General features: G+C 39.5%; 1 protein-coding gene across 2 annotated transcripts in view; it reads left to right on the plus strand.

Annotated features, from left to right (window-relative positions):
- Positions 1-14,706, plus strand: part of ELMO1 (engulfment and cell motility 1) — a 417,191-nt gene that overhangs the window by 154,764 nt on the left and 247,721 nt on the right. For both annotated transcript variants that reach the window (XM_077811025.1, XM_077811026.1), the window contains exons 9-13: positions 5,285-5,436; positions 6,125-6,203; positions 10,421-10,471; positions 12,224-12,346; positions 13,930-14,058. In XM_077811025.1, the coding sequence (XP_077667151.1) occupies positions 5,285-5,436; positions 6,125-6,203; positions 10,421-10,471; positions 12,224-12,346; positions 13,930-14,058 (534 nt within the window). The remainder of the gene's footprint in view (positions 1-5,284; positions 5,437-6,124; positions 6,204-10,420; positions 10,472-12,223; positions 12,347-13,929; positions 14,059-14,706) is intronic.

Raw genomic sequence — 14,706 nt, forward strand, 5'->3', positions numbered from 1 at the left:
CAAACTGAAAAAAGAGTGTTTTTCCCCTCTAATCTTTTTCATTTATAGTAATTGTATGTGTTACTTAAAATAGTAACACCTTAAAAAAACCAGAGAATAGAGCTGTTTTTATTAAGATGACATTGTCTCATGAAAAAGACACTACTGGGACAAACTTGATGCAAAATAATCTTATAAGAAGTCTAAAAATGAATAGTAATATTTTCACAAAATAATAACTGTAGCAATAATATTAAAATATCTCATGGAAACTTTTCTTTCTTTCTTAAAGACATTTTCCTGCAGTGTCTGCTATCTAAATTTGGTTAGAAAATGACTATTGCTGAAGTGAAACTGACCAATTTAGTTTCACTGTCCAAGCTGAAAGAATCAAAAATAGGAAATAAGCAGAACAGTGAAAAGAGAGCTAGATTTTAAAAAATCAATTTTCATAATCAAAGCTGTTGTTTGTGAGCAGTCAAGACATTTGATTTTTAAAAATATGGGCTCCAGCGTCTGCTCTTTTGCACTCATGTAACTTCATTAAAGTCAGTTGGCTTACATGGTTAACCCAAAACAGAATTACTGTCACTCATCACCTGATAGTGTCACTTCTGAGCAGGGGTGGAGTGTCCTATTTAAGTGTCTGGGATGTAGATATTTACAGACAGATTTCCAAACTGATCAGAACAGTTATTGAATATGTCTTACTACATATCTTTTTCGTTTTTAAAAATATCTTACAGGTTTGGTAGTTTTATTTTACATTTTTCTACTATGGAGAATAGAATGCAACTGTTTTGTAACAGACTTCTATAAGACATGATCAAGTACAGCACGGCTGTGTGTTCAGAAGAGCCCACTAACAAATGAGTACAAAGCCCACAAATGCTTCCTTGTCAACCAAATAAAATTAATATCTTATCCAACCTCTTCCTTTGCCCTGCAGGATGCAAAGTAATTGCAGGAAAAGCTAGCAAGTGCACTGCCTGATATTGGTATGTCTGCCGTGTGTTCTGGGCCTAACATTCCTAATCGGTAAATGCCCTTGGGCAACCTATTAAAAATGAGTTCCTTCCTAGTGAGGCACCTAACTCAGCCATCCTGGGAAGGAGAAGGAAGAAAAGAGTGAACAGAGAAGGGATCAATAGAAAGAATAAGAAAGAATGGCAGAAGGGAGAAAATAGAAAAGAAGGAGAAAGGCAGAGATGCAGGAAAGGTGCATAGTTATGCCCCAACCGTGCAATGTATTATATGCATATGGACCTCTGCACTCACGTGGAGCCCCGTGACCTTCAGTGCATGCCAGGGATCAGGGCTAGGGCCTTCCTTCTCTGTCATGGGCATCCGTTGCTCCGTTACCCCCAGCCAGACCCTTTGAAGTTGCTGGTGGGCTTGTGTGACCACTGACAGTGCGGATATGGGGGTTGAAGAGCTACTGCTAAACTAGGGGGCATGTCCGCCCTGCCCCTGTGAAGGGCTTTTCTCTACTAGATGGAGGCAAAGCTGGAAGGGGAAAATTAAAGTGAAAAAACATCTAACTGCAAAGGCAGAAGCCTCAAGAGAACTTAGAGGAACCTCTGCATTGTCTTAGTCGTGTCTAATGAACAACAAGCGGCATGATGCTAAATGCAGCGCAAGTTCCAACATCCGAATGCATACGGTTGCATTGAAATAGATGTCATTCAAACTGGTATTAAAACAAAAATTCAAATCTTCTGAAAAATGTTTTCAAAGAAATGAATTTCAGTGGGAGGGGAAAATGTCTTTCTCTTATATTTCTGATGTGTAAATTTTTATACCAAGATAAAAAATAGCCTATGTAATATAATTTTTCACCCATCTTTTATACTTTGCATATGGCTTTCTTCCAGTACTGGGTGTCAGCAACAGTCGTTTCCCTCCTGCCTGCTATCTTCTCTCACACTACTGACACTGCAGTTCTTTTAGGCTGAGGTTTTCAAAGCCACCTAAAGGATTTGGATGTACAGTTCTCATGATGACCAATGGTATTTGTGTGTCAAAATCCTCTTGACATCTTGGAAAAAATCTCAGCCTACTCAAGACATTTTAAGCAACTTTTAAGCTACAAGTATCATGCCTGTTTCATAACTCTTTGTAATGTGGATGCCCTTGATTCCGTTGAATTGTTTACTCTCCTTTTTCTAAAATGTGCTGCATGGGAAGGGGACGGCACCAGGAAAAATAGCTGTCTTTTTTACGACATACAGTTTGTTGTTCGTTAGTCAAATGCAATAATAATAGTCCTTTATTTGAAAATAAGATAATCACTTGAAAAACTTATTCTGCAGGAGGACTGGCATGTGAACCACACCATATCAGCTCCTTCACCACCTATACTGACATCAAAACGTTCCAGGCAGTAACTAATGAGCAGATTGCTGTTTAAAGGACCTGATGCTTTTTGCCTTCGGTCACAGTTCTGTGGCAAAGTTGCAATTAGTTTTTCCCCCCTCTATTTGGTGATGGGACGAAAGCACAGATTTCCTGTGTCCCCTTAAGCAAGACATTTAGGACCTGATTCAGCAAGGCACTTCAATACCCCAGTGGGGCTACTCAAATGCTTAAAGTTATGCATGTTTTTAAATGCTTTGATTAAGTGGGACTTCAGTCTCCATGCCTCAGTTTCCCTTAATTCACCCATGAGCTAGGCAGAGCTGCGAAACCTTTATGGAAAATGTAAAACCAGTTGAATTGTGTGTGTGTGCGCGCGTGCGTGTGTCTGGAGTTTCCATGAACATTCACTGCTTTGTACAAAATGTTTCATTTCAGCAAAATTTTTGATGACTGCAGTATATTACTGGTCTGTAAGGGTATGTGGTATGTGGGAGCAGTTGCAGTGTGCTTCTTACACTGCACCCTTCTTTGGGCGGCATGTAGTACACCTACGCGCTTAGTGCACCAAGCATGGGTATAAATAGCAGTGTAGATGGTGAAGCATGGCTTAAGCAAGTTGAGTAAAGATACGCGTGAAGGGTGTGCGTATGTGCTCGAGTACATACCCACACAGTTCTCTGTTCCCCCAAGCAGAGCCTTCCCATGTACGCTGCTAATTTTAGTGTCCTGCTACTAGAACCCTTCCTCTGCCCCAGGGAAAAACTCCAGCAACCTTTCCCAGCTGTCTCTCCCCTGGCAGAGCTTTTCCTCACTGCAGTGAAAGGCTCTGGGAGTTGGGAGCTACTGAAGCCTTTCTCTGCTGCTAGAGCCTTTCGCTGACACCTGTAGCTGTACATCACAGTGTACTTTTCACTGCCAGTGGTGTGTAATGTAGATGCAGTCTCTGTGTGCAAGCCATTTTGTTATACTCTGGCTGCACATTTGCAACAATGAAAAAAGGTTCTGGCTGGGGAGCAGATGAGTAGATTTGGTTAAGGCATTGTCTACAATGGGATTTCAGCCACCAGTGTAGCTGCACCAGTGAAAAGCCCTAATATAGATGTGATTTACACCAGTGAAGCACGATTTCCATTGGCACATTTTATCCAGTTTGAAACCGTGCATGGCAAGCTGGACCTGTGAAAATCGTAATATACCAGTGTAAATCATATCTACACTAGGGGTTTGCACTGATGCAGCTGCACTGATGGCTGAAATCTCAGTATAGACAAAGGCTAGCTCTTCTGTTGCTCGATTATACTTTCCACAACTTACTTCTGTGTTCCCTTCCCTGCAATGTTGATCTTTGTGTCCTGGCTGCCTGACTTAAAATCCATCATGCACACCCCTTGTTCCTTTTGCTTTAAGGCAGAGCAGGTAAAAATACGGGCATTCTGCTTCCTGCCTTTCAATAAGAGAACTGTGTGGATATTTAACTTGACAACAGACATTTGGACCAGTGGTCACCCCACTGACTACCAATTGAGGAACGCCCACTGTATCATCTGTAGGAGCAAAAACTCATGCAGAGTGCGGAATGGGGTAGAGGGTGGAGGTGGGAGACTGTAGCGGAAGGAGCAGCAGTATCATAATAGATTTTGTTTCTTCTTTGTTTCGATGCCTACAATACACACAATAAACATCTACAAACATAGCTGCTTTTCCCCCTTCTGCTTCCACTCAGAATTTCACAAGCGCAGAACTTAAAGCTGTGTCAGCACTATAGCTTTTAACCATGATTTTGTAACTGGTTAGAGACACAGTCACTGAAACCAGTTACTAGTTGTAAGGTTCAGTTTGTCCCCATGGAGCAGCTTTTTGGCCATCGAAACAACTTTTGTGCATCTTCACGTATCATTCTGCTTAATCATGCTTATGTCCATGCATTCTGGGAAAATCTGGGCTGTTCTCCCATAGGTCCTCAGCAGAAGGCAGAGTTCCTAGAGGACATGTACACAGAGTGGCATCAGCAGCATGCAGGACGATGCAGTCTAACACCTTCTGCTGCACAGCCAAACTGGTTACATAGGTATGGGGAGGGGTGTGTTAGCTGCTCTGCAAAAACAGTGTGCTGAGCTGGTTACAAGAAGACAACTGTGTGTTGACCTACCCCTGCAGTAGGGATGAAATGCTTATTAGCTGGCCGTAGTTACTAGGAGTTTTTACCATCATGCGTGTAGAAGCAAACCACATTTAGAGCCAGCTGTGCCGGCTCAATTAAAAATTGTAAGATGGAGATAGGTTTTGAGTGAGGTTGATTTTCTTTCACACTGGAAGTTATGTGGTGATAGAGGGAAAACACATGTAGATTATGCTAGAAGAAGGCAGCTTTCACTGGGAAGGTTGCTGCTGCTTTAGTCACTTCTGCCCGACTGTTTTACCACTGAGCCAAAGGAGAGCTCTGTGTAAGCTCGAAAGCTTGTCTCTCTCACCAACAGAAAGTGGTCCAATAAAAGATATTACCAGGTTGTTTTTAACAGTGACAGTTTGAGAAAAATGCCCAAGCTGGATTATTACATTACGGAGGATAAAATATTCCTCCCCCGCTCTTTCCAAAACATCCTCTGGCAAAAAAAAAGGCTTACAATTTTTCAGTGGTGATTTCATACAGTGTGTGATGTTTGAACATTGGCCAGATACTTAGCTGGGGTAAATTGGTATAGCTCCATTGATTTAAACAAATCTATACCAGTTCCCACCAGCTGAGAATCTGTCTCATTATTTGCTTCAATGTATTCTGATTTTAATAAACACAACTGGTTAATACTTTCCTAGTATTCATTTATGCACATCTAACAACTAGCATCTACATAAATTGCCCTTCTGCTTTTGAATCCTGCCTTTCCCCCCTTCCCTTTTCCTGTGCATGTAAGCAAGATATGAATTATTCAAATGTTTAAATTTGTAGATAGCAAGTTATGTGAACAAATTTGCTGCCGACATCTCTATCTTGCAACGGTCATTAGCAATCCTGGAGTCTATGGTGCTCAATAGCCATGAGCTGTACCAGAAGGTAGCCCAGGAGATCACAATTGGCCAGTTAATCCCACATCTTCAGGGGTGAGTATCCTAGATAATGACTTTTGAACAAGCAATGTGTTTAAAATCAGAGTTGTAAAGAGAACAGCTATTACATATAGTCTCTGAGAGAGATTAAATGCAGCCTCAGTTGACAATGGCTGAACAATTTGTAATGAACGTTGTAGTACTGTCCATTGTCTATCACCAGTTCTGGCTAAACTGGTTGTGTAGTGGCTTCTTTCGGGCTGAATGGAAGGGGGGAAATGGAGCTGAGACACCATTAATTGTGAGATGGTGAGTAATGTTAGGGTGCAGATGGATCCATTTGTGTACCATTGTCTGGAAAGCTAGTAGGGTAGAACAGCATCCCTTGCTGAGGGTGAGGTTGGGAAGGAAAGATATCTTAAACTGAATGTGTTTTGGATAAATAATGGTCAGATGGCTAGGTAAACACTGTCTACAGTAATACTGGGTGTTAGATAAACTGCAGTTTTTCTTGCATCGTATTTCAGGAGCTTTCTATGCAATTAAAGTGTGCAATTTTAATTTCTGTGCAATTAAAATTAAATAAAAATACTTTAATCCTTGATTAGCAGGCATATTTACAGAATATTTTGTGTCTTCAGCTTAATTTTCTGTTCTCAGATAACACAATAAGAAAAAATAATTTCTAAAGCTCGTCTCCATATACCATCTGCCATAATTATTACAATCATGTTCCACACAGGACAGATCAAGAAATCCAAACGTACACCATTGCAGTAATAAATGCACTTTTCCTTAAAGCACCTGATGACAAGAGGCAGGTGAGTTGTTGGTTTTTGTTGTTTGTCTGCAGACCTATAGGAGAGTCTGATTACTTCTGGCAGCTTATCTACATCTCTGCTATGGTCTCCCTTCACCCTTTTGTTACCATTGACTAGAGCTGATATGGGTCCTGCTTATTGTATGCTGGTGTACCTCCATACAGTTTAGTGGAGTCACTTCTGCCTTGCACTGGTGTAAGTGAGAGGTGAATCAGGACTGTTGAGTTTTTCTGATCTAATATAGCTTCAGATAAACTGTATTGATTGTGTTAGGAAACTGCATTCTTTGCTGTCTGCATTTACTGCTATGGTTATTTAGTGCACTGAAATTTTTGCCAACGCACTCTGTAACATCATACTCTTTTTTTTTTTTGGTAAACTGTTTTTTTCAGATTGTTGTTTAAAAGGGAGATTCCTTTTTTATGTCATAACTCGAAAACAAAATGTCTATGTGTGAGTTGCCTAACTGTAATAATGTTCCACTTAGCTAACTCAGTGCTAAAATTCACAAGCCTCCAATGGAAATATTTTAAGACGGCTGCTCCATGTAAAACGAGGCTGGAGTATAAAGTCTGGTATGTGGGAGCAGTTGCAGTGTGTTTATTAAGATATTAGCCTGCGAGATACTTTGCTTAGAATTTCCCCACAGTGGTAGCAATGGCGGGAACTCTAGTGGAGACACATCACTGGTATCTGATGGGAAGGTGCTGCTTGTTCAACACTGTTGAAACTCAGGCCGATTATTTAAGTGCCAAAATACCAGAAAGAGTCAAAAAAATATTTATTTTTTTTTATAAGAAGTGGATTTTTTGATGTAACTTTCATGGAAAGTTTTTTGTTTCCTTCATTTTTTAACTTAATTTAATGTTTCCGTTAAGTCAAAAGAAAAGTTGCTGTGTGCTTCTGAAATCAGCTCTCCCATAGGTGAAGGGCACTGAGTATCTCAAAGTGCTTTGCAGATGCTAATTACAACGCTCCTTTGAGGGTGGTAAGGGATACCTACAAATCATTTCACCCACCATAATTGCTGCCACCCTTTGTAGTGGATCCTTGCTCTCTTTAATATTACATAATGGAGAGAGAAGAACACCACTGCAACCTAATGAAACTGCAGAGGGTAGGTAGGTAGGTAGATTCTGGTAGGTAGAATATAATACCTGACTAGGCATTTGGCCAGGAGTCTGGGGTTAACACCCCCACTTGGAGAAAATTTCCTGGGGTCTTTAAAGGGTTTAAGTGGTCAGAACCTTGACTCTTTATATGTTATGGTTAAATATTAGTCCATATATCCAAGAAAGGGAAAGTTTCTATGAACTGTAACATAGGTTTAAAGGCTAACCTTGATTGCATTCTCCATCTCTGAGGCAAAATAACGAGGTGATGCAATCATAGTTCATTTAATTGTTTTGCTGCTTGGACTTGGATTTTCAGGTCCAGTTGCCATTGCTGATAGTTGCTGTATGTGAAGTAGTGAACTGAAAAATCATATTGTCAGAACCAGACCACACTGGGCATAATACTACAAGGAATTTCACTAACAATTGTGAAGATTGTGGCTTGAAATTTACACCTGTGTTCACGTGTGATGCTATATTTCTTTATATCAATAACACAACAGGTGTAGTGCTGTGAACTGGAAAGTGTGGAAAACTTATGATTGCTTGAATTTGCACTGCAAACTCCTCAAAGGGACCATACAGTTTTATATAAAAATCCTGCACAATGCCCGAGGCTTTGGCAAACTCCCATAAACTGCAGTATGAGGATCCAACTCTGTTTAACTACACTGTAATAAAAAATATAGCTAACTTTCTAGTAGTGACTTGTGACTATCCTTTTTTTCTCTTTTGTCTGGCTCTGTAATGTAAAGAAACAAAGTTTTTGAAAGGAAAACTCCTTGCTACCTTACTCATATCAAGGATAATGCTGGACCATAGTTATTTAAAAAAAACAAACAACTTTGTCGCAATAGCAGAAGAAGACCAAAAGTGCTTGAGGCACAAAATGACACATTAAAAAAAACTCTTTTGAAAGATATAGTTTTATTGTTTGTTAGTTGCATTTTATTAAGAAGTGATGCTGAAAATTACTAAATGGAGAGCTTTGTCTGAGCTTGTATTAATGAAAGACCTCAAGAATTTATTTCTAAAATGTAGGCTACTCTGTTGGTGTAGATCTGTGCAGCTCCGCTGGATTCAGAGAGTGATTGTCTTCAGTAACAATCATAATCCATTGTAGGAGGGACAGGCAATGACCCTAAAGGAGGTCCCAATAAGAGTAATGCCTCAGTTGTGTCACATCAGGAAACTAAAAGATTCCAAGGGCAAAGTGGACATGCTGCTATCCCACTTTTTTAAACCATTCCATGATTTTTCCTTTGGATGGAGAAGGGATTCTTCCATGTATTCCTCATGGAAAGAGTAATTGTTTAGTCTTCTTAATTATAATAGATATTTATTTTTAAGCAAACTGCTTTTCTTTCCTGTTCATTCCCCACACTGTGAAGCATATTGTGTCTGTAGCACTCCCCCTGCTGTACTGTTCTGAATTTTCCAAGGGGATAATAGCATTGTTATAATTCATACCCTTACTCTATTAACAGTCTACAGCTGCTCTATCCCCTGAGGCTTGAAAATAAAAATAAAGCTCTAACAAAGATTCTCTGGTCTTCAATCACTTTTTTTTCCCCTTCTCACCTCTGCACTCTGACCCAATACCATTAGCTTGATGTAGCGAACACTGTTAACATCCTTGATTGTCCTTTGACTGTAAGTCAACACTTTCTTTCTGTGTTAGAGCAAGTAGAGTCTCTTCTAATATTGCCAGAGCCAGCCTTTGTTTATGCTGCTTCTGCCTTGCTTACGTATCCTTTCTGCAGTTATCCATTTCTGCTCATGTTTTATTTCAGTCATAGTTTTCCTGTTTTCTGTGTTCTTGCATAGATTTTTAATATAAATATACAACTTGGTTAGCTTTTATTAATATTTATTCTTGCAAACCCATTTGCAAAAACTTTTTTTTAGGTTTCTGAATATGAGCAGTATTTTCACTCCGTTATAACGGCACAGAATCACAATGGATTATGATTAAGATAGTTTCTTTGAACTATAAAACATTAGAACTGATGTGACGTTGTGCTATATTGTGTAAGACAGTGTCGGATGAGCTAATGATAGCAAAAGACACAATTTACAGCAGTGGCCCAAAATGTCCAAATGCTAATACCAGTGCGTAGGTAGCTATGCACAAGATTTTACTCAGGTAATTTAATAGTATATTTTTGAACGAAATTTTAGTGTGTGTGTGTGTGTGTGTGCGCGCGTGTGTGTGCAAAGATCAAACGGATGCAAATGTATATAATCTACAGCAAACAAGAATAAAGGGAAAATAAAAGTTTTACAGTTCTGTTGTCTAGATACTTCTGCAATGGCAACTTTATAAATACTGAGACCATTGCAACACATACAAGGTCTGACAGTATGATACGAAGCTAGATAGCTGAGATTGGGTGCTTAAGATGGATGTTGAATCAAAGGTGTGCGTTTGGTGGTTACTGAATGGTTAAAGAGAAAAATAGAAGTTAAATTAAAACATAAAGTAGAAGGATGAGAGTATAGATTTTAATGGAGGACCCCGTCTAAGAACCCAACCAACTCTGAACAGTTTTTAGTGGGGAGAAGTTTGATTTGCAGTGATGATACAGTAACTCAGGCTAATTGTTGATTTTAAGGTAAAGCGTTAGTTTTCAACTGTTTTAAAGTCTAATACACATATTCACATCTTGATTCACTACAACTTATTTTCAAAGTCCCAGTTGGCAGGTAGAAACATATGCGACTTCCTCCTGTCTTTCTCTGCTAGAATACTTGTATGTTAAATACTTTCCTCATATTCTATATATTGGGTCTCAATTACTGTTCCATCCTTTCATGGCTGTTTTTGGATAGCCCAAATGTTCTGCTCCCTGGTATAAACTGTATGGCCTCCAGTCCCTTCATTTTCTTTGTCCCTCTTTGTCATTGTTAGAGTGGTCTGAATTTAAACAAAAATAAAAGATCAGCTGAGGCAGTCACTGTGAGGCCTCTCATTTCATTTCTTGATGAGAAATACTGCTGATATTCAGTACTAAAACACACCCAGGAATGACTGTAGAGTTCTTCTCACTGCTGCACTGAAATACATGCTTTTAGCTAAATCTTTGTGTTTTACCAAAACAGGAAATGGCAAACATTTTGTCACAAAAACAGCTTCGGGCGATCATCTTAACAGTAAGTATTAGTATAAAGTTCCCAAGGATTTTATTTACTAGCACAGGGAAACAAAACATGTTGCCATTTTGGTGGGTGTATGTTGTATATTATTCATGTTTATGCTCTTTTAGTTGTTTTTGTATTTCCATATGTTTTTTGGCTTGCTAGATAAGGTAGTTCTGCTGCTGAATGAGCTCAGAATTGACCGTCCAAAAGGGAAAGGAGGTTATTTTGCCAATGCATAAATTGTCATTTCTCTACCAAGATATAATAATGAATACATGCAGTATTTGGGGCGCCTTTCCTTTGGCGTTTCCATTAGCTTGCCGACTAGGCGGGATTTGAAAAATCTGCATTGGCCTTGATTAGTAATGCATCCCAGACTTTAGGGTTTGAACTGTCTGTCAAACAATGTACACAGTGCTGCATGACTCAAAATCAGCCCCTGTGCTTGTTTGTCCATCATGTGTGCAGATGATTTTACAATATGAAAACTCTTGTGTTTGCACATATCTTGAGATCTTAAATGGGACACAGTTTGCCAGAGTTAGATTATTTGCTGGTAATAAATAATTGCCCAGAAGATGCACAAGACACGTTTCAAAGTGTACTTAATAAACATAATAAATAGCCTTCTCCTTCTCCCATTGAGGACCAGGGGAATTTTTTCACTGACCATAGTTAGAGCCAGATCAGGGCTCTTCTAAACTGTACTAGTCATCTATGTCATCTGACATGACATAGATATGGGCATTAGGCAGATTTGGCAGAAGAGGCAGTCTAGAGACCCCGTCCTCTTCTCCCCCCTCTTTTTCTTTAGATGATCAGTGTGAAAAAAACAGACAGTTTCAGTTTCAAAGGCTATATTTTCCTTCCTAAGTGGCTGTAGTAGTAGGCTAGATTTTGACCTCTGCTATGAAATTTACATGAGTAGCACTCCCAGGTGCTCATTCTCTGGCATAAATGTTCCAATGCCATATAGCAGAGGGCAGCAAACATCCTATTTAGAGCTGCCACTGAGTAGCACTGTCTTGGTGGTCATGCCCATTTCTCTCCTTACACAGTACTGGGCTAGTGACCTCTGGTTACACCCTTTACAGAAACCCTTGGGATGAAGATTGTATCAATCTAGTTAGCTTCCCCTAACGTTTTTGTGTACCTTAGTGGCTTTAAAATTATCCATGATTTTGGCATCTGCATTGTAACTTTGGTGACTTCGCTATTGCTTATGGGCATTTCATTCTAATTTTCATTAATTTTAAACCATTTTCCTCATATAGAATGAGATCATCTGGTAGAGGTAGGAGTGTGGTTCATTTGTAATTGATTCCCTTGCAGCAATTGGCTTACTATGATAGCTGTATCAGCAGCATGAATACTCTTATGCTTAGAAATGTTGTTCTCTTCACTTTTTGTTTAAATGCACTCTTTGCATGTGCCCTTCTGAAGAGGGTGCTTTTCAAAAGGATGACCTGGCTGCTAATTTCTGTTCTCTGTATGCACATGCTCTAGCTAGAGGGTAGGAGGAGAGGACTCTGTGCACTGCTTTCAGGAACCTTACTAAGGGATAGGATTTAATATCACAGCCCATGGAACACCTGTGTACCTAGCCACCTTACTAGTATCGGGCTTGCCTTTTCCCCTTCAACAGTATGCATACACCACTGCTCGTCAAACACGTACAGGAATGGAAACACCTGAGCCCACCTCATGGGAATCAGCGGTAGGAAAAGAGTAGGTGACATTCACTTGAATATCTTCCTTTCACAGCATGTTATCAGGGCACAGAGGGCCATCAATAACGAAATGGCGCACCAGCTTTATGTTCTGCAAGTGCTCACCTTTAACCTTCTGGAGGACAGAATGATGACCAAAATGGATCCACAGGACCAGGTAAGCATCTCTCACAACCCAGTCCAAACAGTAAGGGGACAGATGTAGTGCCAAGCTTAGCCGTTAGAGCCAGGAAAGGCAGATTAATGAAAGTGGCACTTCCTAGCAGTCATGGATATTCCATGTGTTTTTATAAAAACCCATTTTCCAGGGAGTCTGAAATTAAGGCCAGATTTTTTGTTTGAAAAACAAACTGGTTTCTGTTATGCAAAAATGAGACAACAAACTGTCACGTTTACCACATTTCAGACCTCGACTACCTCTTGAGCTTGAGGTTCATCAATTGAATTTGGCATCATCCTGAGCTAAATCTGTACAGCATCCAGATCAGTGTCAGTCTATTTTTTTTCTTATAAAGTTTATCAGAACCACCTGAAATGTGTAGTCATCCTGGTTGGCTTTATTCGTGTAGAACTAGAGCAAAAGTTCAAATTAAAAGTATCTGATGCAGACGGAATATGGTTAAATAACCCTGTAACTCTAGTTCATTTTTTATTTGGGTTGTTGTGGCTAAACAATAATTGTTTTTAATATTACTTAGCTCCAACAGTGTGTTTGGTGCTGTGCAGTAAACAAAAATAGATGGTCCCTGCCCCAAACCGCTTTCAGTTTAAAAAAAGAGACTTGAAGTCAGGATGCCATGGGAAAGATTTTCAGGTCTTGTTTCTTTAATTTTAAAGGAGCTTCATGCAGGCTATATAAAGGAAGTGGATTCTTAAGAGGCACTTGAATGAAGATAGCATGGTGATTTGGGAAATTGGGATAGGTAGGGTTTTTCACAGATAAGAGACAGCATTATACATGGTTACATCAGAGCAATCGTGCACTCTCTTTTCTTCCAAATTATAGCAGCAGGATAGTTTCTGCAACTCTTCACTCAGAAGGGAAAAGGATACACACAATTACCTGGTACACATCACCTCATCAACCAAAGTAGCACTCTAGCTGTAAATGGCAAAACAGTTATTACTGCCACAAGATATTCGTGATGAGCTGCAGATGTGCAGTGTTGATAACGATTTGAAACTACTGCAATTTGTTAGTCTCTAAGGTGCCACAAGTCCTCCTTTTCTTTTTACTGCAACACCGTCATCCACTTAGTAACAAATATCTGCTGTTACTGAGAGGGATGCTTAGGGCTCAGTCCTTCAAGGTGCTGAGTACGCTCTGACCTGGATCCAGCAAAATACTGAGTACAAACTTAAACTTGAAGCACGTGAGTTATCCCATTGACTTCAGTGGTGTCATACACACATGGTTAAAGTGAGGTGCGGGCTGGAGTGCTCATCACCTTGCAAGATTGAGTCATTAAGTGTCTGTCAGGACACTAGTACTTCATGTGAGTCTTCTGAGGAATGAAATCCCTAAACTGTGAGGACTTGGGGAAATAGGGAGACACAAAGTCACTCCATATGTACGTCTGTCTAATTGCTTAAAATTATATTCTGATAAAGAAAGACTGGGGGTTGGAGAGCATGCAGCTTTTTGAGACATTCTTTTGTAGTTCCTTGCTGTGACTCCAAACAGGAGACATTTCTCTGGTTTTTTTAAAACTGACCTTTCTCTTTTTTGAACACCCTCAGGCTCAGAGGGATATTATATTTGAACTCCGAAGAATTGCTTTTGATGCGGAGTCTGAACCCAACAACAGTGGCAGTATTGAGAAACGCAAATCTATGTATACCCGAGACTATAAAAAACTTGGATTTATTGTGAGTATTTTTGCTGAAACCCAGGTGTTGTTCTAACCTGTTGAATCCTGATTGTACCATAACAGAGATACAGTCTGAAATCAGGGACCTCCAGCATAGCCTGACATTCCTGCTACTTCCTTCCCTTTAGTTTAAATGGAAAGCTAGTCAACACAACATGCTTTAATTACTGTTTGTTCCCTGCAAATTCTATTATCATATGAGCCATATTATTGCTTTAGCAGATGTGAATCCAGTGTGAATTAGTGAATGTAAAAATTATAGCAAGACAAAACGTACTGTTGACTATTAATTCCAAAATCTATATTATGATGATCTTACTCTTAATGGTATTTTAAATAAATAGACACTATCAAAGGGGTCAATGGCATGCTTTAGTATCCATATATTCAGTTGCTAGTTATGTCAAATGATGAACACAGTAAATGGGGCAGAATGTTTTATTTAAATATAGGCTCCTGTGTTTTGGTTCTTAAAGCGTTTTGGACATTTTCTTTTATGCAGCAAAAGGGTATAGAGTATCTGACCCATTCAAATCAACAGGAGTTTTGCTGTTGACCTCAAGGGGACCAGGATTAGGTCCAGATTACAGTTTGATTAAACTGCTGTATAAATGTATATGTATGTATAAGGCCTTTCCTCATTCCA

This window comes from Eretmochelys imbricata, chromosome 2, assembly GCF_965152235.1.
Source record: "Eretmochelys imbricata isolate rEreImb1 chromosome 2, rEreImb1.hap1, whole genome shotgun sequence".
In the NCBI taxonomy this organism is placed as follows: Eukaryota; Metazoa; Chordata; order Testudines; family Cheloniidae; genus Eretmochelys; species Eretmochelys imbricata.